Source organism: Notechis scutatus, chromosome 3, assembly GCF_049901735.1.
Source record: "Notechis scutatus isolate UNSWTSFEM ecotype Mainland chromosome 3, rNotScu1.2, whole genome shotgun sequence".
Lineage (NCBI taxonomy): Eukaryota > Metazoa > Chordata > Lepidosauria > Squamata > Elapidae > Notechis > Notechis scutatus.
Window position 1 is genome coordinate 68,059,358 of NC_142011.1, and position 27,953 is coordinate 68,087,310.

General features: G+C 40.5%; 1 protein-coding gene and 1 long non-coding RNA gene across 13 annotated transcripts in view; one reads left to right on the top strand and one right to left on the bottom strand.

Moving 5' to 3' along the window:
- NFIA (nuclear factor I A) overlaps positions 1–27,953 on the top strand; it is a 479,105-nt gene that overhangs the window by 137,388 nt on the left and 313,764 nt on the right. For 7 of the 12 annotated variants that reach the window (XM_026665960.2, XM_026665961.2, XM_026665963.2 and 4 more), the window contains exon 1: positions 26,315–26,540. The exons of the other annotated variants lie outside the window; for them this stretch is intronic. In XM_026665960.2, the coding sequence (XP_026521745.1) occupies positions 26,514–26,540 (27 nt within the window). In that variant the 5' untranslated portion in view covers positions 26,315–26,513. Of the gene's footprint in view, positions 1–26,314; positions 26,541–27,953 lie in introns of those variants that run through there. 12 annotated transcript variants of the gene reach the window in all.
- On the bottom strand, positions 12–27,771 carry LOC113411069 (uncharacterized). Its single transcript, XR_015748594.1, has 4 exons — positions 26,966–27,771; positions 14,830–14,879; positions 10,696–10,826; positions 12–3,379 (listed from the first exon to the last, which is right to left on the bottom strand). It is a non-coding gene; the product is annotated as an uncharacterized LOC113411069 (long non-coding RNA).

The window sequence follows — 27,953 nt, forward strand, 5'->3', positions numbered from 1 at the left end:
TTTAAAAAAAAAAAGGCCTTCCTTATCAGGAGAGGAGTGTGAATTAGTAGTCATAGCAATATTTTTATTTCATATGTGCTAAATCTAAGGCAATAATTTACAACAGAGTATAAAGAACACAAAGTATAAGAAGATGGGCATTAGATGGGGCAATAGTTTGAAATGGAAAAGGTAGTATATATTCCTATCCCTCTATGGCACTGTTGGGGTATATCAGCACTTGAAGAGATGTCTATTTATCAGTATCTCATCCTTGCTTTCAAGAAGGTAGGAAAGATTACACAGAGTTTATTCAATTTGATCCTTTCTCTGAGCTAGGCTGGATAAAGAGGTAGTGATGTGGCCAAGGTTATCTAACATGCTATTGTGGCTAAAATGTAACTTAATCTAGGTCCAATGCTAACCAGCTCTCCTGACCAGGTGTTCATGGGGACATAATATATTGAATAACACTATGGTGGGAATGGAAGACTTCCTCTGAACAGTATCAGCACTGGGTCCTCTCAGTGTCCTTATACCACAACCTCTCCTTCTTCTCTTCCTCCACCTGCTCCTCTCCTGAGAGACTAATGTTTTACTCCCAATGATGGCCTGGGCTAGACCCTGCAGTGGCAAGTTTTCAGAAGTGGTTTGGCACTGCTTCTTTCCTAGGACTGAGAGACAGTGACTGGCACTAGTTCTCCCAACTAGCTTTGTATTTAAGGAAGGACTAGAACTCACAGCCTCTCTCCTGATGCCTTATCCACCACATCAGACTTGTTCTGTTCTTACATCTACTTCAAAAAAAAATGTCATCAAACCCTATTACAGTTTTTTTTAAATTAATTAATCCCTTGGCTAGTTCTTCGGGTCAATAGCAATTCTTTCTGGACAAGCAATTTTCCAAATTGGGACATAATATATTGAGTTCAAAGCACCCTGCTCATTTCTTTTTACAAGCCTGTTTTAATGTTTTGCTGCTCTTTGCTAGGTTGAACCAATAGAATTGACGTAAACAACAGCAAACCTAAGATTCAGAGATCTCAGGGTGCAATATTTTAACGTCATTAATGGAAATTGGGAATGGCTTCCAGATATGGATGCATAGTTTGAGTTTAATGAAATAAATAATGCATTAAACAATATCACAACACACCGCAGAAGTATCATTTAAATAATAGAATGTGGTATAGTAATGTGGCAATAAAAATAAATGCATAATCTCAAACTGATAAACACATGGGCTAGTTTACAATTATAAGAGTTGATCTGTGAATGAGACGGCTAGTTTCTAAGTTTAATATATAAATAAATATATATATAAAGACAGAAACTAAAAACATATCAGATAAAAGAGTTGAACTTCAGATGACAGGGACCAAAATCCCAATTCCCCACCTTGCCAAAAAAAAACAACACCTGCATATGTTGAGATATTTTAAATGCTAAGAGAATCAGGAGAATAGTAGCCTGAAAAACATTTTACTTTTCTCATGAAGTAGGGAGCCACCACTAAGGAAGGCCATCACTTTTGTCATTCAGGCCCATCACAGAATGCGAAAACAGTGAAAGCCGGGTATGTTTAAAAGTATAGTGGAAGCAACTTCAAATCCACACTTTAATGATAACCCAGAGAAAGTATGCTAACAGCAACCTGTGATCATCCTTAAAATGCCTATCTGTTATTATCATGGGACAGTTTGTTGGTGACCTGGACAATTGTGACAGTGTCAAGTTTCACCCAGCTGAAACCCTGTGTAAAACTTGGATGATTTTGAAAAAGCTAAGCTGGGTTAGATGGGAATCTACTTCTTACTTGGATGGGAGACTACCAGGAGAGACTCTAAATATAGACCCCACTGGGAAATAACACATCGGCCAGAAGAAGCTAATGAAAACAAAAATCATTTCTCCCTTGTTTCCAAGAAAATAACCTAAACGTGTCCATGTGATCCCTAGAAGTGGTGCCCCTTTTGAAGGCTGGTCTGTTTTCAACCACGGGCATTCCCAGGAACGAGTCGTTCCCTTTCACGTGTTTTCTTTGACTGAGTTCAATCAGTGCTTGAAAATGTTTAATTTGAACTAGCTGGAACACATTTCACAGCAAGGACGGCGATGGTGCCTGGAAAACATTATTCTGAACCAACCTATGGAGACCTCACACCCGGGGGCTTCTTTTAAATAAATTAAAAAAAAAAAAAACCGCGCGTGGTCTTTGCCTCGTCCCGAGACTGTTTTTCTCTCGGGTCTCGTTTCGTGGAAAGACCCCCGCATCCTCTCCATTGCTCTCTCCTTCACCCACCACGCGTCCGTGGCTGCTGCAATTCTCCCACCGCCTTTGCACCCCTGTCCAGCCGCAACAATTGGGGTCGTGGGAAAAACAACCCCGAGGAAAGTCTAGCGCCCCCCACACACACACACGCCCCTTCTTGACAGAAGTGGACGAAACGTGGAAATGTATCTCCCCGGGATTTTCTCCCGCCAGTTCTCCGAGGTTGCTGGGCTTACCTTTCCCAACCCGGCTCGGTCCGCAGCCGACCAGCCTTCCCCTCAGCTCCCCCGCCTGCGTGTGCGTGTGTATGTGCGAAAAAGCGCCGGAGGGCTGCAACTACCCGGATTCCGACACAAGCGGCGGTCCGCGTCAGTTTCAAGCCTCCTACGTGCCCGAGTCTCTGTCTGGAGCCCGTCTTCCCCCACTCGCCCCGAGGACCCCCATTTCAGTCTACGCTCCAAAGCGCTTTCCCACAGAAAGGACCAGCGCTCTTCTCTTGGCTTGGAAGCTCTGCGTGGATTTTCCTCCTGGCCCCAGAGGGCTAATATAACGGGGTTAGGAAGGAGGTGCAGCTTTGCCTCCCACCCCCAACCCACCCCCACCCACACTTCCACCGACTTAGATGTTCAGCTTTGGGGCAGCGGCTGGCGGGACGCCGCTCAGGATCGCTGCGTAAAAATTTGGGAGATCGTTTCTCTTATCTTGGCTGGGTTTGTCTCCGCGTTGCCACGTCCAGACGATTTTAAAAAATAAAGAAATAAATACACTCACGCACACCCAGGCTCTGTCACACACGCGTACGCGCACGCACACAGACACACACACGCTGGACTGCGGCAAAAAAAAAAAAAAAAGCGCCAACCCACCACTCAGCCGCGTCGCTACAAGCACAGTTGAGCCGCAACCGGAGCGGCTGAAATAGCCACGGAGTGGATTTGTCGTTATTTTTCCTCTTGCCTTTTTTTCTGCCCGCCGCAGAACAAGCGCTGGAGATCGGCGAGGATTTGGTTCTGTAACCCGAAGCTGCGTTTCTGTGTGTTGGCAATTGCTGTCCGTCCGTGTCTTGTCTTTGTGTGGCTTCTTGACTTTCCATCCGTGTTGTGTGTTGTTCCCTGTGCACCGATGTCCCTTAAAAAAAAGAGAGAGAGAGTGCGAGTGAGGGGAGAGGGGTTGAGAAGGCAAAACGGCCCATATGGTGCCCCTATTAGCAAATGCTGGTTGTCTGCGGGAGGGGTGGAAAGAAACTGTGTGTTGGGGCGGGAGGCATACTTTGGGGGAATAAATGTGGCTTGGGAAGAGAGATTTAGGAGCAGAAGGAAAGATGAAATATATTTTTCACGCCCATAGCCAGTTGGAAAGAGATGACCTTTGGGATGCTTTCTTAATTCTTGCTTTGGCTACTGTTAGCATAATTATTACTACTTGTTGGGAGTGGCTAGTGATCGATTAAAACTGCCCCGGTTGCAATGGGAAGAGGTCTCGCTCAGATATTTTATCACCATCACCATAAAATTGCTATGACCTCTGCGCGAGCCTCCCAGACCGAGTCACATATCGCCATTGGGGCTGGACCTGGAGAAGGGCAAGGCTGGCTGATATGTACAGCTGACCCCACCAGCCTCTCTCCTACCTCTCTGGTTTAAAGAGAAACCACTTTTATCAAAACGCTCAAAAAAAGGAACGCTTGTTTTCAGAAGTGTAGCAGTTGCCTCCAGAGCCCCTCCCTTCCAAGAAAAGATATCAAAAATGTCATCATCCCTTTTCTTTAGGAATAGTTATGTTTATTTATTGATGTTTCAAATTTCTTAACCACCCATCTCCCTGGGATGCTTATAGTTCAAATGAGATGTGTGTTGAGGAAGGAAGTGATGGTTTAAAATAGCCTTCATTTGCAAAAGAGAAAAAGGGGGGAAATCTCTGATAAAGCCATAGGTTGCAAAAAAAAAAAAAAGCATAGACTGTGGCAGGAATTGGCAGGTATTATTCTGAATTCTACTTTTCTGTCAGTTTCCTATGCATCCTTATAGGGAAGGAGCAGCTACACATTCCCTGCACTTGTAGGTTAGGAAAGTTGTAGACTACAAGTCTAAGTGATTTATAATTAATGATGGCCGAGGCAAAGGGGAAAAGGTTATTCAGAGGAGGCACTTCCTTCCACCCTGACCCCCTGTTCTGCAAGAGTTGGAAAACGAAAAGTTGTTCTTCCTTCATTGTTGTTTGAATGCAGAATTTGTCCTTGAAGTAAAGAGTCCTGTATGAAACTTGAAAAATGCTTTTTCAAATTCATTTTTAAAAATCGAGCCATTCAAAGCCAAAATTTTGTTTTAAACTGCTTGGTTATTTAAACTTCCAGTCTCAGGACTAAAGCACTTTTGGGGTATAAGCCAATGTCAGTCTGCCAAATACAGTTAATATGCACAGAGTTAATTTGTGATTATTTAATTATCTATCTAGCCCAGTCCTAAACCAGCTGCATCAGCAGTTAAACACTTAAATTGGGATGAAATAATAGCAACATGACACTGTGGGCGTCTGTCAGTGATTTACAGATACAGCATAGTTAAAATTGGGGTGCCTGATGTTTTGGGAAATTGTGTTATCCTTGCTCTTTTTAAAAAATTAAATAAGTTGACATCTTCAATTTGAACAGGACAATTGTTAGATAAGGGCAGAGTTGTTTTCAGGGGGTTTGCTTCAGCTAAAAATATTTGCCAGCATTAAATATTCTATCACAAAAGATGTTCCACGCCAAACTTTACACTGTGTTTGTCAGTTTGACAACACAACCTGGGCAGCTATAACAATTGTTTAAAGACTGAAATTCAGAATAATGTTTAGCTTGAATTTAGGCCTGGTCCCCTACCATGTACATTCTGTGAAATACTGTGAAAGTGTCCTTGGAGTAGATATGCTCAGATACGTAGACTGATATTAAGAGTTTGGGAGTTCACAGTTTGTACTGATTGACTTAAATAGATGCAAAGTCCAATGGCATTGATAGGCTTTGCTTTTGAATAACTGATCTTAGGAACATAGTCCAAAATACCTATAATTTAATTGTAAAGTTTCTTATCCACTTTTCGGTAGACTGTTGAATGAATATTTCTATAAAATATTAACTTTGCAATATTTTGTAAAGTACTAATAAATAATGTGTTTAAAATAAACATAAATTCAGAATAAAATAAGTCAAACAATTAATACCACCTGTGGGAAAGTTGTAAAGGCTCTAACTAGACATAGTCCTAGGCTAGTATGGAGTTAAAGCATTAAAAAATATTTACAATTCTTTTGACACTGTTAGTTTAAAGTCTAAAGCTTTTTTCAGTTTTACAGTTTCCATTATTTGAAAAAGTTTTTCTCCCTCTTTTCCATATGTTAGAATCTCCACTGTATATGGATTATATATAAATTCTAGTGTTCCATCACTAAAAATATGAACCCAAAGCTATTTCTTTGGTATTTTACACATAAATCCATATTTTAAGTAGTATATTGCCATTATTATAAAATAACTCCTTCAGCATGTAGTGTTGAAATTTATTTAGTGACAAGCATTAGATACACATGAAGCAGAAATAAAATGACTTACTAATTCCCTTAATCCTTTAATAAAGTGAAGTGAAAGTGAAAAGATTGGCCCATGCCATTAAGACCATTGTTTTACTTTACTTTATTTTAATTTATTTGTACCGAACTCAGTGTAGTTGGGGGAAAAAAATGTATGAATTAAAAGTAATCACCATTTTGAAAAAAATTAGCCGTTCTTCAGATGTGGCTTTGTCATACTACATTCCTACATGTGAGGATGTCCCAGTGGAAAAGGCCTTGCTTCAGAATCAACACAAATAAAGAAAAAGAAAAGTCTACAAACCAGGGGTGCCCAGCCCCTAATCTATGGATTGGCACCAGGCCACAGCATGCTAGAAACAGGGCCACTAAACAAGCCAAGCCCCCACTGTGGGATGCAGGCAGCACACAAAATCACACCCCCTCTAGTCCACAGAAAAACCTGGTTGCAGTGGCCAAAATGTTGGGGGCTGCTGCTATAAGCAACGGATGCAGAAAATACAGTATTACTGCCTGGAAACATTTATTAAAGGGATGGAATAGCTAGGTATTCATAGTTTTAAGAGACCTAAATTGCTCTTCCACTTCAGATGACTTCGCTCAGTTCAGTTGATTAATCAGAAGCCATGTTTTACAAACCCTTTATTTATTGAATTTTAACTTCAACAGAGTTGAGCAAGTGAAATCTTAAGTATGGCTAATAATAATGATTTATTAAGTTTATTTGTCACTTGACTCCCAGTGAATCTGGGTGGTTAGCAAATTATTAAGAACTTTCAAAACAAAACAAAAAACCCCAGCACAAAACAAAAAGTAAAGGTGACAAACCCAAATGGGAATTAAGAAAAATAAATGACAGGGCTGAGTGAAGTTTCTAACATTATAGGGAACCAGCCACATCAGCCAATTAACTTTTGAAATAGAAAATAAGTAAGAAATATTAATGTCCTATTGCAAATGTTGAAAAATCTCTATTTTTTCTACAGGCATGCATTTTTATCACTTATTGCCTTGTTTTTCAGATTTATATGGAATACATGTTGGAGTAGGTTTTATGTTCCTCGACCTATTATTTATAGTTTTGTCTATCAACTAGACTGCAATCATTCCTGAATGAAAGTGCAATTAAACTTAATAATATGGCTTACTTTTGAACGTATAGGTATAGGATTGATTATGCTCTTAAGAGTTATGGGCTATTTTTAATGGAATATTGGAATAAACATAATATTTAACATTGATATCACTACATTTAGATAGTTTTATCATTAGTGATATAATGTAGATAAATTCTATGTTTGTACAATAATCAAATCCATTGCTGAAGCTGAGAGATTTATAACCATGCTATCAGCATTGATCTCCTTTTAAAAGGTACAGCCCTGATTAAATGCCCACATTTTTAAGTGTGCAGTGAAAGGCTTCATTGATTATTTGTACCAATAATTGATAAATGTTTTTAGTATAGCAATAATTAGCTTTTAGTGCTAATTATTTATAACTTGACACAATATAAAATTATTGATTTGGAAGGGCAAGACCTATTGGTAGTACTAAAATATGAAGACCCAAATTTCTAAGTGCAAATGAATAATAAATTGTATATTATTATTGGCATAAAAGACAATCACTTGAGGTTGATTTTTACAGTCAAGTATAGTATTAGCAGGTGAGCTGAATCAAGAGCATCAGTTATGCTCACGATAGGCCCACTAAAATCTGTGAGATTTAACTTAGCAACAAAGCATTTATGTCTCCCTTACATTCACCTCAAAGCAAACCTAAATCCAATCCGTTAAAAAAAAACTAAAGAAAAATTGTTTATATATTATGCATTGATAGCAGAATTTACTGGAGAGTGATTACATGTATATTACGGTTTTGTATCTTTAATTGCAGATTTCAGACTCCTTTCATGTCATTTCAAATCTAAAATTTTTAAAGTCTGACAAGATTAAAATCAATTACTACTGTTGCTTAATTAGAAGCATTTTTACAGTAATAACAATATAAATGTTTTTTTTTTTTTCTGGATCAATATTTGAAATTTAGTTTCACACTTCATTCTGAAAGAGAAGTGAGCCTTACTAAATTGCCTTCATATAATTCTCTAAAATGTTATATACAGTAAATAACAAACGTCCTTTTTTATACATAAATCTTGTGGGGCCACATTACTAGCTTTGCGGCCATGGGTTGCGGGTTGGACATGCCTGCTCCAAGTATTAATTTTATATATATGAATCAGAAAAAGATGATGTGCATAGAATGAAGACAACAGTTAAGCTTTCTCCATCCAATTGTTTTTCTTCCCTGCAGTTCTTTAGACCAGTGGTCCCCAACCTTTTTTATGCCGCGGCCCGGTACCGGCATCAGCTGGCCGCTGCCATCTTGTTTTGATGAAAAAGTGCTTCGAGTGAGCTTTCTACCCGGAAAAGCTCACCGGAAACACTTTTTCATCAAAACAAGATGGCGGCGCCCAGCAAACCAGCGGTCCGGTAGGATTTGTTCCACGGACTGGTACCGGTCCGCGGACTGGTGGTTGGGGACCCCTGCTTTAGACTATTGCTTATATCACTTTCAATTCTGTACTGGTGTGATTTTTACAACCATAAAGGCTTACAGGATTACCTACAGCAAAGGAGTTTCAGAGGGATGATTAAGTATTTTTATTTCCTCCTGCAATCCTTTTTCTCCAGTGCAAATCATCCCTGACTAAGAATGCTTTGTCAGAGTGAAAAGAAAATTAGGTTCACAGATGACTGGAATGTAATATGTAGCTTGCCCTTGAACATCTGAGGCAATAGTTCATCAATTGTAACCTTAATTAATTAATTATGGATGTCTTAGTATATATACAATTGCTTCTAAAAAATGTAAAATTGTCTTTTGTTATGGGTTAAGTGTGATGAGGTTGCCATGAAAAAAAATCTAGATGGACAATTTTAAAAAATACTTTAGTAAAAGTTATGAATGAAAACGTTACCATGCTATTATTTCTTAGATTTATTGGTGTCAGAATTGTTCCTTATCCAATTTGGCCAGGAATAAATGATATTGATAAAACTGCCTAATTTGGCAAAGTTTAGTGTGAAATGTTTAGACCCATCAGCCATTCCTTGACCTGGACAGGAAGGACTATTGTTGGAAGATGCTCAAGCTAAAATTTTGAATTGTTTCCAGTAGGATGGAAGTTGAGAACTATGTGAATGTATTATAATATTTGTATTGTTGTCATAAGAAGGTGATGTCTTGAGTCTATAATAAAGAGGATACTCTATCTTGCTTAATCACTTAACAATTTGTTACTTCCAATAAGCATAATGATTAGAAGGAGATGGTCGAGGAAAATTTTGCTTTTTCTTCCTAGGACATTGTAGGATATTTAGGGATTTTCTTTGTTTTACTGAATTACATTAAAACTATTCTAGGATTTATCTATATTTTTTATGTTTCCCAGCTCAAGATAGCAAGAAATATCTCGTTAGTTTTTAGAACTTATGGCCAAAAATGGCTTTGGGACATACAAAAAGGAGACTTGGAAATTGCATGTAGTTCGGCAAATTGCCATTTCTGCAAATCATGAAATGAGAAAGTCCCATCTAGTTTTGCGTTGGCAACAATAAATTTATCTCCTGGCTTGCAAATCTCACAAATGTATTAACTGAAATAAATATATGATTAATTTGCATAGTAAATCTTGAGCCAGGAATAGTTAAGACTGGATCAGAATTCCTGGGATCAAACATCTACCCAACATGATTGTTGGTTACCAGGCTTGGATAAATCATTACTGTTTAGCTATTCATTATTACAGTGAATTAAAAAAAACATCTTCATCAACAGCAACAACAGCCACACCCCAGTAACTTTTGAGCTCTTGAGCTGTAGTAAACACAATAATGTGCAAAGCTTGCTTATCAATCTATTATTCAACTCAAAGACACAGTGATTATAAAATATCCATTTTGTTATTTTTAACACAGAAATATATTATAAATATATTTTTACAGGCAGTCAGAAAAAAGGGTAGACTATACATCAAGATTCCCAAATCCATCAAGACTGAAAGAAGTCGGAGAAAGAAATGCAGCAATTACACTCTTTAGTAAATCATGGACAATTACTATAAATAGTGCTTGCTTTGTTTGCATCATCTTTCTACTTTATTGATAGAGCTGATTCGGAGACAGCAGTTGCTTGCTTAAAACGTGTTACAAGCACGTTTTGAGTTTGGCTGGATAAGCTTTCCAAATGAATATATCACATCTAAGATGGGCTGCAGTGGTACCTTTTATTCAGCTGCTCGATTTGGCATTGGATAGCCTCACTTTTCCCAATAGGGATTTTGTCAAAGCAGCCCGAGCTTTTATGACTACAATAGTTGTTGGTATTATTATTGCCGCTATTACTACTGTTACTCCTGTTGTCTCTCCCCCCCCACCAGCCCCCAGCGTGGAGGCAAGTTAGTGCTTCTCTATTGTCTGGAAACTGTACCAATCACAGCAGCATGACTGCTTATTAGCTAGAGAGGTTGCATCCATATTAGGCCAGCTCTCCACTCTATCCATTGGCTTCTTGTCCCTGAAGAGTGGCAGATTGAATTTACAATGACATCATTGTTAATAAGGCTGTGAACGGTTTGGGTCCTGGCCATGACTGAGATTCACTTTTAAGCCTTTCTGTGTGGAATATACATACCTCCCTATGTTCCAGATACACAGGGTCAGATCTGAAGCCATTTATTATGCTTTTGTGATGATAGTTTTGACAAAGGAAAGCTCTCTTGTTTCTGATGCCTGTCTTCAGGACCTCTCCATCTCTCAAAAGGAAGTTTAACCAGATAAATGCCATTATTATTTTTAGTAACTTACTTTGACTCCTGCCAACTATGCAAACACAGTGAAGAAAACTGCATTGATGTTGCATCATAGTTTATGTGGACTAGGACCTAGCGTGTAAGTCCCCCAAAATTAAAATTGACAACGCAATGTAGAGTTGATACCTGGGTAGAAAAGGAGATGAAAATGAGCAGGGACAACAACTTTACTGCCATGCTTTCAATTTTTCAAGAAATTTATACATTCACAGTTTGTTTAAAAACTTTAATTTCATGAAATCAGAAAATGAAATGTAAAAGCATTTAATAAAGAAAAATTGAATGTTTGGCATTGTAAGAAAATAATTCATTCATTTGAAATTATTAAATATTCAGTTCTGAAATGCCCTCCTTAGTGAAGCCTATCGAAGGACTTCTTTTCAATTTTTCCATGTCTGTGCAAATTTTTATTCACAGGTTTTTAAATATATTAAGGTATTGGTTTTAAGTTTTATTTGCATGGATAATTTAAATTAAATTCACTTCTGTTCTCTGATGTTCTTGTTTATATCCTATGTATTTGTAAATATTGGTTTTAACTTATAATTACTGTACGCATTCATGTTGTAAAAATACTTTTAAAGTTCTGGAGGGAAACTTTATCTTGGCATTGTAAATATATAAGTAAACTGGCATTTCTTCCTTCCTCCAGCTGCTCTTTAGCATTAGCCTAGAAGTTTCTTAGCTTGGCAGGTGTAATTTACTTAGAATTTATAATTTTTTAAAGAAGAAAAGGAAACTCCCCCCAAAGAATAAATTTTCCAAATGGAAGAGAGAACTATGTCACTGGAAATTAATGATGTTACTGGAATTATTCTATATGTATTATGACACCAAGTTAACCACAATAAAGCTGAGGTAAAAATCTTTGGGCATGTGTTTTATTGAAGATGGTATCCTATATAAAAACTAAAAATCACATGGCTGCCCTTTTACTACTTGAATCTGTAGCAATATCTGTAAAAAAAATTACACAGAACGAGGGAATTAATGCTATTTTTATATATAGGAATAATTAAATTATATATATTGTGACACAACTGTGTTTATATTTAGTCAGGTATACAAGTAGTCCTCGAACCACAATTGAGTCCAAAATTTCTGTTGTGAAGTGAGGTATTTGTTAAGTGAGTTTTGCCCCATTTTACATTTCTTGCTATGGTTGTTAAATGAATCTGCCTTCTCCATTGATTTTCCTTATCAAAAAGTTGTAAAAGGTTATCACATGTTCCCCAGACATTGCAGCCATCATAAGTATGAACCAGTTGCCAAGCATCTGAATTTTGATCACATGATCATGGGGCTATTACAAAGATTGTAAGATTGAAAATTGATGTCACTTCTTTCAGTGCTGTTGTAACTTTGGCCACTAAATGAACTGTTGTAAGTCGAGGACTACCTGTATTTCACTGAGAAGTATTTCTGCAATTCAGGCTAATAGTTCCTAGCATGACTCATTTTAATGTTCTGAAATCTCAATGTATTTTCTACCCCTATATGTTAAAAAAGCTTTTAAACTGGAGATACAAGGCATTAAAGCTGAACTTAACGGGCTTTACTATTCAATGGTGGGCTTCCAAATACAAAATACATGTCCCTTTTCATCAAACTAGACATATCCAATTCCAGCTATCATTCTTTATATGTTTTAGCCTCCAGTCCCTCAATCATCTTTGTTGCTCTTCTCTGCACTCTTTCTAGAGTCTCAACATCTTTTTTACACTGTGGTGACCAAAAATGGATGTAGTATTCCAAGTATGGCCTTACCGAGGCATAATAAGATGGTATTAACACTTCATGTGTTTTTGTCAGCGATAACAACCAAAGCATGTTATGAACAGTTATTACTTTCCCCCACTGTGCTTGTTGTTCTATGATATTCTTTTAGTTGGCACGTCAAAATGTAATAATTTAACCTGCTTCTTTTGGGGGCCTCTATTCCTACGCATTCTGCAAAGTGAGGTCCTGGACCTCTCTTTGTAACCCAAGTTGTCCCAAGGCCCAACTCATTACTGTCATGAGAATGGACATAGAATAGCATTCTTTGTTTCTTTGACACATTACTATGTTATTTGGCTTAAGAGTTAACAGATTCTCAAGACAGCTTCTGTAAAAATAAGGGACTGGCTTGTCATGCTAAGGCCAGACCTTTTGCAATCAGTGGATCAAGTTCAGCTATGTCCACTTTAGTTGACCACTTAATTTGGTATGATATCTCCTTTTGTGACCTTTTGACCGGGTCAATTGGGCAGCCAGATTTACTTAACAACCATGTTACTAATTTAACAATTGCACTGATTCACTTAACAACTGTGGCAAGAAAGGTTGTAAAATGGAGCAAAATGTTGGGCTCTATTGTGGTCATAAGTCGGGGACTATCTCCATTGGGCTTCCCTTAAGAATAATAAGGTTGGTTTCCAACATCCCAAAGGTGCTTTAGAAAAGGCAAGCGGATTTTCTTAGTTTTTTTCTCTTAAAAATATTTGTTTATCATCCAAGATTCTTGGATGAGAAACAAAATGCTTTCAAGAAAAAAAAATTAAGAAAATCCAGATGCTTTTTTAAAGCACCTTTGAGATAACCATGATCTGGATGATTGAGAATCTCCACAGATGTTGGTGTCCAATCTTCTAGCCCTCATTCCTAAAGATGGATTCTGAAAGCATGAGTAATATTAAAATTGCTGAACTTGCTTTTAAAAACACTTTTATCTCTCACTATTACAACGTTAATCTAACATGTTCCATATACTAAACATTATTTCCAAATCATTTTGTTGGGCTAATTACAATTGTGTTCACTGAAATTATTACATTAGTCTATACTATATTGGCTATCAGGTTAATTTTCGTCTACAAGTAATTAGTTTTAAACAAATGGTAAAAATAAGGATCTGTTTTGAAACTATTCAGTATATTCTCAGGACAAATTTATTTTCCTGACCTATAAATCTGTATGTAATGCAACTTAATATCTATCAAGAAAAGGTCTATAGGAATGTTCTGAAACTCTAGTCCTATAAGTGCCTTCCTTTTATGCAGGTACAATAAGGGTACAATAATTTATTTTGTGAAAACGGGAGACATGCCCCTAGTTAGCAAGTATTAATAAATCATAAAATTATTTAACTGGCATACAGTAATTAAATTTTGCTTATAAAAGGCCGTGTTTTGTTGGGTTTGCAGAATTCTTGAAAATTCTAAATTTTCTTGACAGTAGCTAGTAGTAGAAAATTCTAAATTTTCTTAACAGTAGTAGTAGCTAGGACAAATTATTCCTTACGACCTGCTTTTCCCAGGCAAAATATCACAAGACTTGAGTTGTGGATATCTTGGTGTGTGCTGCATAGTTCTTCAGAAACACCCTTATGTAATATGTCGCATAGAGTTATTAATTTACAGTCTAAATCATTCTGTCCCTCTCTGCCCAAATTTCCTTCAAAAGAAGGAAATTCTGACTAGTCATGTATCAGGAAATAAACAGTACTGTAGATTGTAATTAATTATTAACATTTTATTAACATAGCTGTTGATTATCAGACTGAACATTCCATTTAACTTTTTATATGAGGCCTTCTTTCACAATCTGTTCTTCTTATTCTTACTGGAAAAAGTCCTCAGACAGGAAGTAGGTACCTCGGTCTAGACTGATGTTTCTCAATCTCAGCAACTTTAAGATATGTAGACTTCAGCTCCCAGAAATCCCCAGCCAGCTCCCAATTCCACAAATATCTTAAAGCTATTAAGGTTGAGAAACATTGGTCTAGAACAGGGCTGTCAAACTCACAGTCCTTGGGTTGGATGCATCACAAGCTGACCATGCCCTCGCCTGGTTTAACGAAGGGAGAAAAGTTCCGATGCGTCATATGACGCTGCCCTGATGACGTGAGTTTGACATCCCTGGTTTATAAGAAGCTCCTATGAGAAAACTAGTCTTTAAAAACCCATGAGGCAATGCCTTTGCTACCATATGGGCAACTTCAGCACGGAATACCTAATAGCACTGCGAATTCTAGTCATCTCCTGGTGCTTTCCTAAACACTCATTTATGTCAGTGTCAACATGATACATTTGACCAAATTTAAGCAGCAGATAAAACACAGCTTCCCAGAAGGTTAGCTTCCACTAACCTTCCTAATCTTCCTAGTCTTGTTTAATCAATGTTTTCATGTGACAGATCCTACAATGGCCAAAAAAAACAAAAGGAAAAAAACAAAAGGAAAGTGACTTGTCCTAATTTTGTTTATTCCTGAATAGCTTGCTCAAGAGACAATGTGAGCCACTTTCAATATTTACTCCCTATACCAATGTGTTTTGTTTTTTTTTGCTTTGGTTGCCCCACAACTTCCCCAAATTAAGAGCTGAAATTGAACGGCCTGGTACAAATTTTTTAGACACTTATATAATATTTGTTTTCAGTGGTCTGTTTACTGGATCAATGTTGAGGTACTCAATTTAACCCAGAAGGTACTGGAACTGAACAACACTTTTAAGCCTACAGAGTGAGCCCTCCTTGGAAGAAAAGTGATTTTAAAAAATCAAGGTGCTTCAAACCTCAAGAAGTATAGAGCATGCCTCCCTAATACTGATGAGCTGCAATCTCCAAGTTTATCCATTGCCATAGCAGAGAATATCTGCAGCTCAGAGTTGAACTGTGGCTTTTTTTAATGCTCTCAGACCTTGTTTGCTTGGCCCACTTCATTGCCCAACTAGGTAACATCATGATGTTAGCAAGTTGGCTGATGAAACTTCTGAATGCAGACAACTAAGCTCGAAGTGTAACAAGAATTCTATTTATCCACACAGTCTGCCTGGCCAGGAGAAGAGCCACTGATGAAGGCTTTGTAGTAATTTCCTAATGCAAGAGCTTATGAGATACCAGGCAGAATTAAGGAAATGGACAGGTATTTTGTGTTCTCCACAATGATCAACTTTGACCTATTTACATGACTGTGTGTTGCTATATCCAATTATAAGAAGATATGATTGGATTAGGAGTTACTGGATTAGGGTTAGCCTCATTGTTAAACAATTCACCTGGAGTTACCTACAGAATATCATGTACTTTCCCTCCTTGAGGGCCTTCAAGCCAAATGGGAAACCATTTGAGTTTCTAACTATGCATTCCCTCATTGAGTTTCAAGGAAGACTAGAAGATTCATAACATCCCTTCAGTTCTACAATTCTGAACTAATTTAAGAGGCTTTAATGGCAGAATTGGTTAACAGATTTTGAAATTACAAACTATATGAATACTGCTCAAAACTTGGGATTGTACATGCTGCTCAAAACTTAAATGCTGTGATCTGAAGGCATAATGATTTAATAGGTTAATAATAACATTCTGAACTGAAGGTTAATTGAAATCCAATGGTGATCGATAAAAGTGAGACCATATATTCGTAATTCCCATTTCCAATCTGTACTGTTGCTGCAGATTATCTTTAAATGTAGATCCACTTTTACAATATTAGAGTGGTCTTAGCAATAAATTACCAGAGCAGAAATAACTCAAACAAGGTTATCGTTTTACTACTAGGACTAGCTGATGCATTAGCCTAAGCTGTTTAAAAGTGTGTTTTGCTACAAAGAGACTCCTGTTTCTAACAATAAAGCTCAACCTAGAAAATCCTTCAGTGTCCAAACTTGAGTGGGCAGAGAAATACTCCACCCTACCCAGAATTGGTTGAATAACACTCATTTAGGCCAATTTGGTGAAAATGAAAGATACATGATATCAGGATATTAATGCTTTATTCTAACTCTCTAAACTGTCACAATTAGTGGTTCTAAGTAAATATTTCATAGCAGGGGGGAGATTAAATGACTTTTGTGGAATACTATGGAATTGAGAGGAATTCCCTAGCGCTAGGTTCTACGGATGATCATTCAGGTATCATCAGTAGCACCAGAAAAATTGGGTTCACAACTTCACACACACTTAACTTAGACACTCATTCAAGCAGTTTGCTCAGGAGTGGGATTCGGGTCACAGACTTATAACTCCACAAGTTTTCTAGATTCATTTTTAGGAAGGAATGCAGTATAATCTTATTAATGAGGTTAGGACTACTCCTGATTTAGCTGAACACTCCCATGCTATTATGTGTAATAATCAATGAAGAAAAATGGTCAAACAGCCAGCGGATTGGTCAAACTCTATCAAGCATGTTGTCTTCATCCTTAAAATTGACGCATGTTTTATTTAATATCAAAAATTAATGGGTAATCTGGTTGAGAGAAGCCTTCAAAAAGGCTATCTCATAAACTTAGAATAAAAACAACACAAAGTAAAGCAAGAGGTGCACAGAATTCTTTCCCCCATATTTAGATTTCTGTTTTGCTTTGTGAATTGCATTCATTACCAGTGAATCTCTTCAATATAATTCACAACAATATTATTCCATCACAATGTTTACATGGGGTGGAGAATGTTTAGGCTACAACATGTTACTGGACACTAGCTTTATCCCAATTAGCATGGTCAATGATGAACAAAGTTTTATATTTTTCTATAGTTTGCCTTACTGACAAAATTAAAATTGGCACAGTCACATAGGTTTCAACACTTGGTTGGTCTTTAGCTAATAATACCAATACTAATTTATTATACTTATATCACTCCCTGGCTTCCAGGGATTCTGTGCAATTTACAAATAGTTAAAAACATTTAAAAACAAGGAATAATACAAAACATGATAAATGTAGCATTTATAATTTTAACACAAAATGCAATGCAAAATTATTGCACAGAATCAATTATTTTAATGGCACTATTCTTTTGCAATTTCGTCTGAGACCGAGTTGCATAATGAAGAGTATGTCTCAAGACATTTGTTGCAATGAACTATGTACTTGCCTTGTTTACTTCCAAGTATGTATGCAAAATATGTAAACATTTATTGCAATGTTTCTCACTCTTAGCAACATTGTGTGGACTGGGGAATTCTGGGAGTTGAAGTCCACACAGCTTAACATTGTTGGGGTTGAGAAACCCTGCGGTATTTACCATTAAAATTGTGCTTGGTAATTCCACTTCACTCAAAAGAATTCATGCCAATGAACTGGGAGAACAAATAACTGATTCAGGTAGAATGAGATCTGTGCCTTCCCACTTGTATCCAAACACAATACTGTACAGACTTGCTTGGCAACAGTTTTTTTCTGCCACAGACCAAGGATGAAAAAAAAGATTCATCTTCCTTAGCTGCATCAATATTAAAGCAATGTTTTTCCCCTTAACCCGTCTGTATTCAGTGACAGTCACAAGGTGGGTACAATTTTTTACACATTAACAAAGTGTGTACATTATGTTGGAAGGGAATTCAGGTGACCTAGACTAGGGCAGGTCATTATAAAGCTTATGACAGGCATGCCGATTCCTTTCCATTTCCTGGTCAGTCTCTAGCCCTAACTACGCTGCTCTCTCTAAAGAGCTGGATACAGTATTGCTTTGCCAGATTTGGGGAACTTTGAAAAAGTAGAATGTCAGGAACATCTAGACCAGTTCAGTCTAGTGGTTAAGGCACCATGCTAGAAACTGGAAGAGCATGAGTTCAAATCCTTCCTTAGCCACAGAAGCCAGCTGGGTAATCTGTGGTCAGTCTTTCTCTCTCAGCTCCCCACTTCTCACAAGCCCAACCCACATACAAATAAATAAACATTGTCCCCAACACCACTACAATGCAATAAACCAGTGATCCCCAACCTTTTTTATGCCGTGGCCCGGTATCCCCAACCTTTTTATGCCGTGGCCCGGTATCCCCAACCTTTTTATGGCGCGGCCCGGTATCCCCAACCTTTTTATGCCACGGCCCGGTATCCCCAACCTTTTTATGGTGCGGCCCGGTACGGCATCAGCTGGCGCCGCCATCTTGTTTGATGAAAAAGTGCTTCTGGTGAGCTTTCTACCCGGAAAATCTCACGGAAGCACTTTTTCATCAAAACAAGATGGCGGCGCCAGCAAACCAGCTGCCCGGTAGGACTTGTTCCACGGACCGGGACCGGTCCACGGACTGGTGGTTGGGGACCCCTGCAATAAACGGAATAAGGCACCAGGCTACAAACCAGGAGGCTGTGAGTTCTAGTTCCACCTTAGGAATGAGGTTCCACCTTAGTTCTAGTTCCACCTTAGCTCACTGAGTGACTTTAGCCATTCATTCTCTTTTAACCCAACCTACCTCACAGGATTATTGTGGAGAACACAGGGAAGGAAAGAATACAGGCCATCCTGGACTTACAACTATTCATTTAGTGACCATTTGAAGCTACAAGAGCACTGAAAAACTGATGGCCACTTATAACTGTTGTAACATCCCCATGGCAACATGATAAAAATTTGGGTGCTTGGCAACTGGCATGGGGCCATGTGATCACCACTAGTAACCTTCGCAGCTGGTTTCCGACAAGCAAAGTCAATAGGGAAGCCAGATTTGCTTAATGACACAATTCACTTAAGAACTGCAATGATTCACTTAATAACTGTGGCAGAAAAGGTTGTCAAATGGGGCAAAACTCACTTAACAACTGCTTTCCTTTGGCTCAATTTTGGGGTCAACTGCGGTCATAATTCGAGAAGTATTAGGTTTGCTAGCTGCCTTGAGTTATTTATTTATTTTTTTAAAAAAACTCAATAAAGGCAGGTTAAAAATAACTAAATATGGAGAGCCCACATTCTTTATCTCTGCAAAGGAAAGTGCTGCTTTATCCCTCTTCTCCTTTCCTGACTTGTTTTTACTTTATTCAGCTGAGTTTGCAATAAGGAGAGGAACATATTGAAGAAAGCGCCACGACCGGCCTAGACCAGCCAAGGGGTGACAGGCCAAGAATCCACCGACCAACCATGGGGGTTGCAGCCCCACTCAGAGGTCATCGGAAGGGATGCATGAAAGACGGGCCAGGGTCGGGTGACATCAGGTTTGAGGGGTGAGGACGGGGACGAGCGGCACTTTCACTCAAGAGTGCAAAAGTTCAAGGTAGATTCTTTTCCCTGGCAAACCATTTGTTGAAGAGCAATTCTGAGGGAGGCAAGTTGAACGTGCCAGGATCGCGCTCGCACGTGCATTATTAATCTCCCAGGCTTGGGCGGGAGAAATCCGTTCCGTGGCACGCACCGATACACACACACACACACACACACTCGTCCTCCTCGGCTTCCCCCCTCCCTTTCATTCATTCAGAAAGGACTCGCACTGCGCATAAAGAGCGTTTCTCCTTGCTTCCTGCTCCTGCTGCCGCTGCCTCTACGAAGCTTGGAATTGGCAGCGCAGTCCGGGTAGGAACGCAGCCTGAAAGGAATTCCGGCGGCGGCGGCGATTGGCCCAGCGCTTGGGGCTCCGTGAGAACAAACCTCCTCTGAGTGTGTGTGTGTGTGGTGGGGAGGAAGGGGGTTCCTATGCAAATTACAGAGCCATTGCGGAAATCCACGCCTGGCGGCTGGGGATGGTGGGGGGAGATCTCAATCGACCGCAAGTTCTGCAAAGTCTAACACGAGTCGCCAACCGGAGAGAAGCCGGAGAATCTGAAAAACCCAGCTAATTCCCTTGAGGATGGGTCGCCTTCCCAAGACACAGAAGCTTAGCCCAGAATGCGCCACTTGCTTCTCTGATGTTTATAAATCTATCTATCTATCTATCTATCTATCTATCTAAACGCAGAAGCTTGCCCATGAAAGTGTTAATTGGGTATATACATATTTTTAAAAAGTCTTAAGCACGAGCCATTCCAAGTTTTCACCATTCCACTGTGAGGAAAAAATAAATCAATAGAGACCCCTGTGCCAACTCATGAAATCAATCCTCTCGTTCTCTTTTAAAAGTTTGTCACGTATCTTTCCCCCCTATACTTTTCTTCTAATACTTCTATATTCTATACAAGGGACTTTTAGTCTTCCCTTGATTTAAAAAATAAATAAATAAGAAAGCAACACGGTACAGTACAGTGTCACGAGTTTGTAATGGTTATTATATTGCGGATGTTTGCTTAAATTGTGACCTTTTTTTCGATTGCTACAAAATAACATGTGCACTCTGTGCACTATGCAGAGGAGAGCGGCAGGGTGGGTGGGTTTGTCTATGCACTAGTATTTCCTCACCCCCCCCCCCCAGCGATTTAGGAAAACCGCTGAGCTTGGCAGATTTCCTCTTCTCCCCCCCCCGCCCGCACTTTGCTTCATAGCGCTTGCTCGTTGTCCCCGCCCTTCACCCCCTCCCCGAAAAGTACGTGCTCTGTTAAAAGACGTCTGGGATCGGCAGCCAGGCTAGCACAAAAGGAAGTGTCTAGACTTGGGATGTAATTGACAAGCGCGTTCTCTAATCAATGTAGCAAAGCTTTGTGATGGACTCCAGCGCGGTCCAATCAGAGAGCAGCTTGGATGTGGTAACGTTCGAAATATTCCAAGTGGGCGAAGGGGCGGGGGGGGAGAGAGAGAGACAGAGAGAGCGAAGTTAGTTGTAACCGTCCTCCCGTATTCTCTGAAGTTTCTTTCCCATTTGGGAGAGGGATGGTTTGCTAAAAATGGTCGAGCCCATACATGCAACTATTTGGGTATTCAAGAATCCTTAATTAAAAAGAGGATGGTTTGTTTTTCCTTGAGAAAATACTGAGCTGCATTACATGCCAGAGCATCACTTGAAAGAGTGGACTTATTCCACTTGCCTTATACTTTACAGTAGGTGTCAATGGAGTATAATTCTTAGATATGACTAACCCACACCCACCCCACTCCTTGTGCATTATTATACTTAAAAGCTTGCACAGGTAAGCCTCAACTTACCACCACAATTGAGCCCCAAATTTCTGTTGTTAAGCGAAACATTTGTTGAGCTTTGTCCCATTTTACAACTTCCCTGGGCACATTTGGTAAGTGAAGCACTGCCGTTGTTACATTTGTAGTGCAACATCTGGTTTCCCCGTTGACTTCGCTGATCAGAATGTCGCAAAAGGGGACCAGGTGACCCCAAGACACTGCAACCGTCACAAATGTGAGTCAGTTGTCAAGCATCCAAATTTGGATGTCATGGCCATGGAGATGCTACACACAGACACACACACACACACATATGAAAAATAGTCATAAGACACTTTTCAGTGCCTGTTGTAACTTCCAACTTTGTTCTGAGTGCTCAGGTCTATGATACTATGAATCCACGATTGTACTGATAGCATCATATGTGCAGCCTGTTTACACGGAATTATGACACTCTAAATCTGATTTCTGGGAGGAAATATAATCAGGAGTGAATCAGGACCTTTGCTCAACTCCTGAGTTAACATGGGCTATAAACCTTAGTGGTTATAATCCTATATGCATGTATTGGGGAGGCGTTTCCCCATTTTTCATTGAAGCAATAATGGCACTGTCCAGTCTAACATGGACCCTTAACTCTTTGTTATTTTCCAATGCTATATACACACTTGCATCTAGTTTAAATCCTGGGGCAGAAAAAGTGGGTGTCAAAAAAAAAAAAAAAAATGGAAAGGGTAATCTTGTAAACTATTGGGAAAAATGAGTGGATGTGAAGATGGATGTGCAAGTGAGTATGAATAGGTACGATATGGTTCCTCCTGTCCAGTGCGAGAGGGAATGTAAGGAGATTTGTACCCAACTAATTAGAAATCTGGCCCTATTGTTCCAGAATCTCACTGTCTTTAAGGGAAACCAAATTGAAGTCTATTCCTGGCCTTGGAGATAAGATCCAGACCCCTTATTTTGATGCAAATCTTGAAAGCTATCTAAGGAAAGGTATCCTTGAACTCAACTGGGCTTCCAGCAGGAGTCTCTGAGAAAAAAAACTGCCTGGTTCAGTGGTGTATAGGCAGACTCTCCACACATTTTTTGGGACGTGCTTGATGGCTGACAGGATCCTCAAGGTTGAAAATTTAGTCGGACCAAAATGCCACAGAAGTCCTGGGTATTTGTGCTAAACTGACACAAGGAGAGTAGTACCTATGTGGTACAAAATATTGTCTCCTTGGCCCTAGGAACTTTTTTTTTTTTTTTTTTTAATGTGAGTCGGTTTGCATACTGTACAAGGACCTGGAAGGAAGGCTTGTTTTAAAATAAAATTTATGGGGTGGAGAAGGGGGAGGGGAATGGTGTTAAAATCCACCATTAATTCTGACTTTGAAGTCATCCTACTCCAGAGTAGCTTCCTTTTCGGCCGACCAACTCATCTCGAGGAAGTGGTTTCAAACATCCCAGCCTCGAGTTTTTAAATCATATTAATGCAATTTCCCGTTAAGCTTCTCCTTAATATATATTCAAGATGGTCCGTATAAGTGAACCCTTCTCGACGTAATTTATATATCTAAGAGGATTTCACAGAGGCTGGCGAGGTAAAAGTTTCTGCAAATAAAACATTGTAAATGCAATGCCGGGCAGCGTGCCAGGTACAATATGGATAGCAGGGATCATGGCAGAAAGTCTTTTCACAGAGACATATACCATTTCACGGTAGCAGCCTATAGCGCTTTTCAAAACTTCCCATTTTCAAGGGAGACGTGCTGGCTCGAGTGAGATTTTTGTCCTGGGTTTGTAATGGAGAGCTCTCCTACTTTAGTCTCCCTTGGCTTTCCAAGCTCTGAGGCAGACCCACACAAACGCGCGCGCGCGCACACACGTTTAGGGTTTTGGAGGCTTCTCCCTCCACCCTCCGCGAGAGAAACCTTCCCGGAGAAAAATTTCGTACGGTTCTCTTTTTTGTACCTCTCTCCCTCCTTTGGGGGCTGGGGCGAAAAAGATTGAAGCTTAAGTTTTATTATTTGTGCCTCCCCCCTCCTCGATGTTTCACTAGCTCTACTGTGTTCTTGTGTGTGTGTGTGTGTGTGTGTGTGAGGGAGAGCGCGCTCCTCTGAGGGCATTTTTGTGTAGGTTTTGCGGGCGGGGGAGGGGAAGGCGAGGAGGGAGCGGATGTGAACGGCTCGGCGCTGAACTTGGATGCAACGTCTGCCTAGAGGGCGCAAACCAGCATCCCGCGTCCAAAAGTCTTACGAAGGGCGCCAAAAGTTACTTAAGATAATATTGCTAACCACAAAGAGCTGGAAGTCGTGGAGCAAAAACCGCATGCCAGTGAGGGAAGGACAGCCAGGGGCTCGATCCTGCCTCCATCGCCAATTCCTTTTTTTACCCCTTTCTTCTTCCTCCATTAGGAGGAAATTGGAGTACAAATAAATAAATAAACAAACAAACAAACAAACAAATAAATATCTGGCTTAAGTTACACAGAATGATCAGGAAGGAGGTGGGATATCTAAATGTGGGGGAGGGGGGGAAAGAGGAAGAGTTTGTGAAATGGACACCCACAATAAAAAACAGGAACGTTATTAGTCTCCCCCTCCCCACCCCCGGGGGGGGGGAGGTATCAAACCATTAAAAAAAAGAACAGTTTTTGTGGTCTCTTGCTCAACAAAATAAGCTCAGTGGTCTCGTTAAACCCAGTGCCTTACTTAACTTGCCTGCCTTTTCACACAACTACTGGACTGCTATCAGGAAAGGTCTGGGAACTGGTGCCAAGCTGTCAGTCTGTGGCTAACCAGTGGGGCACATTTACCGCCATGGGGAAAGGATTCAGCTTCCCCTTGCCACCACAGACACCGCTTTGGAAGTATTTGTGGCCGTAGTGCCCCACACATGCCAAAACCTGTGTGTAGTGTCTGATGTAGGGACTGTGAATAGCCTTAAGCTGGGTTGGTTGTGGCAAGCAGCAGGAACTACACCTAATCTACATCAGGGGGATACACAGCAGAGGAAAGGAAAATGTTCTCTGGACCAGCAAGCTCTCTTGAGTTTAGAGAAGGTTGAAAAAAATTGGGCAAACCACATTTGGAGCATATGGAAAGCAATAAAAAAATGGTATTTTCATGGTATTTGAGTTGTTTTTCCTCAGTATTTTTGCTCTAAGCAAGTTTTGTCAACCAGAAAATCCTGCCCAGGAAACTTGGAAAATGAAGAAATCCCATTAAATGTCTTTCCATGGCTTTATGTTAATCAAAGGTATCTTGGCCACTCTTTTTTTTTTTTTATTAAGAAGCTTGGAATGGAGCCTTCACCGAAATCAACTCTCTGCAGCCTACAAATGATAAGATTTGAGTGACACATTCAAAAGAAATCAAGTAATATAGGCCTTATCCCCTGGATAGACTTTTAAAAGTTTTCCTGCCTTTAAAAAAAAAAAAAGTCTGTAACATTTTAAACTTTTGAGGCACCTAAATCTAAGCTTCATAAAGGAAGGCTGGCAAGCAGAATGTGGTATGTCTTGTGGTATCCTCTTCCCTTTTTTTAATGAATGGTTATGGATCTGTCAAGTGTCTGAAGGCTGTTGGTTTTTTGGGGAAAGGATAGAAGATCAGAAAGGACTCCACTTAGTAGATTTAGTAAGACTAGAAAGAAAATATAAAGCTCAGGGCAAGAAAATGCTGGCTTGCTGGCAATTTTCCAAACCCCCAAAAACCAAAGCTTTTCTTGTGCCAGAACAATGCATTATGATAAATAAAGGATGGAAGGCTGGATTCTTAGTTTAATCACTTTTAAGTAGTAAATACTGATGCTTTCTTCTTGTGGGTTGCAATGCAGTCATTAAGTTCTGCATTGTTAGTAAAAGCAGCAAAGCTTTAACCTTTTCAAAGTAGAAACAAACAAGCATGGGCATTCATGAAATGGCTGGAAAATGCTGAGCTTCTCACTGCAATCTTTTTTTTTTTTACCACGATCTTTTGTCAAATGAGCCATACAGATTGATGAACGTCAGCATTTGTAGGTAAATGCATTATTATCTATTATTATTATTATTAAAAGGAAATAACCTTTAACACTCCAAAGAATTTCACTTAGGCAGAAAGTTCTTGTGGGGAAATGCAGTTTTTGGTACCTAAAGAACACAATTTTGATACTTGGAGGAGTGTGTTCAAGATAGCACCTATTTAGAATTATATACATTTTAAAGAGTATATACCTATATATATATATAGTGAACTGAATACTCTGGGAAGATATTGTAGCCAGCAGGCTTATGTATGGTTCCTCTGAGCAGAAAATATCTCTCTGCAGGAGATGAGCGGTAGGAAAGTTTAGTTCGAAATTCTTCGGAAAGAGAAGAAGGAGGGAAAAAAAAAAAAAAGACGTGTGCGCGCATGGGAGTCGGGGGTGGGTGGGCGAGAGAGACCGAAATGCCAAAAAGAAGTTTTGGTTGCTTAAGCACATCCTGCATAGCCTATAGCCGCTCGGGAGCCCGACAGGCAAGCGGCTCTTAATTGCGTTCCCAGTAATGCACTGAGCACGGGGATCTGGGATAGGGAGGGCTGGCCGAGCAGTAGCACTGCAGCCCCCCTCCCCCGGGCAAGGCAGCGAGCGAGCGAGCGAGCTGCTGCTGCTGCTGCTGCTGCTGTGGAGCGGTGCAGAGCGAAGCAGAAGCTGGCTGGAGGCTCGCTGGCAGGCACCCGGAGAAGCTGGAGCCCGAGGCTTTCTGCTGCCGCTGTCGCTGGAAGCGTGGGGAGGGTGGGGGGAAGTGTGCACTATGCCTTTAACGCCTGGGTACAGTAGACATGTATAGTGTGTAGTGTAGGGAAACTCTAGGCGGGGTTAAAGTTCAGCTCATGGAGCTGATCAGCGCTGGCTGCAGTTTAGCAGAGTTGGAAATGTGAAAGCAAGAAGCAGGCTCGGTTCTTCCCCCTTTCTTTTTTTTTCTTCTCTCTCTCTCTCCCTCTCTCTATTCCTCTCCCTCCCCTTCTCTCTTTTCTCCTTCCCTCTCTCTCTCTCTCTCTCTCTCTTCCCCTCTCACTCACACACCTCCAAGCCACAACCCCCCCTACAGCAATCATGTACTCTCCTCTCTGCCTTACCCAGGTAAGAAGCTCTTCGGATTCAATCGGGAGGAGGGGAATGGCGGAGGGGGGTTGCGGGAGGTTCGTCTGAGCGTTGCCGGTGGGGGGGGGGGGCGTCGAGGGCGGGAGGGTGAGATCCAGCTTGCGGAAAGTAACTTTCTTTTCCGCGAGGTTACATTCTTGCTCTGGCTCGGCCATTTGTATTAGACACATGGCTAATGGCGCCTTGTTATTAAGGTTTTTATTTAATTAATATGGGGATATGCGAGGGGTTTTGTGTGTGTGTGTGTGTGTGTGTTGGAGAAACCGGGTGTCTCTCGGCAGTGGGGAGGGTTCGTACTGAAATGCGGTGTGGATGTCTGCGTATGTGGGTGTTTAGGACGATCTGCACGTGTTTAGCAGCCTCGCAACCCATAACATGCTTGGTCATCTGAAATCAATACTTACTGTTTGTGCTTCCGAAGCGGACGAACGTGGAACAAACGCAACCCAGATACAATTAGATGCTTTGTGTGTTGTTTTTAAAGTGTAGCATTAAGTAATTGCGTGCTGCGTGTATTCTTTTCCCCGCCTCCCGGACTGCTGGAGCTGCATTGCTTTTTCTCCATAAAGTCCCTCGCGCACTTTTTTGTGTTGGGTATAAAACGTGTAATGTGTTCGGCAGCCTTGGGGCTCAGCCTTTGCCCGTACGCGGCACGCAACGTGTGCTCCGGTCCTCGTCGGAACCGGAGGTCTGGAGAGATGCATTGCACCTAAGCCTCTAACTTTCCCTCCCGTACGTTGCGTCGCGCTTTGCTGGAGAACTTAAGAGCTTTAAGGGAATCCACATTGCGCACCGCGCTAGCTGCAGCGGCCGCAGTTCTGCAATCCGTTCCGTTACTCTCCTGCACGGCCCAGTTCGGGATCTTCGGAGTCTCCAGCAGCCTCTCGTAAGGCGGCTGAGCCAGGGCTATCTATTCCCAGTCAGAGCTGCCCTCCTGGCTGCCTCTAACGCTTGTCACTTGCTCGGGTGTCATATTTGCCTGGGGTTGTTTCCTTTGGGAAGTTAGGTTGGTTGTAATGTCCTGCCCGGGGAAAAGAAGGAGGCGGGGAAGGGAGTTGCTGTTTGGAGAAAGTTGCTGGGTTCCTTTTGTTTGCATCTGAGCGAAGTTCCTCGTGGATTACAAATCAGTCCAAGTGGGTCTCCAGCCCACTTCGCGCCTCCCCAGATCTCCTGATTGCATTACTTTGAAATTTGAAGAGTTGTGCGGATGACGCCTAAATACTACCCAGGCAGATCTTTCTGGGAAACTGCGAACTTTAGGAGTTCGGCAACTTTTCTAACTCCCTACATAACTCCCCCCCCAACCCCCAGCGCTTTACCCCCCCAGAAAACTCTAATGCAGCGCCAGATTTTTTGGCAACATTCCCACACTACCCCCATCCATGCTCCTTC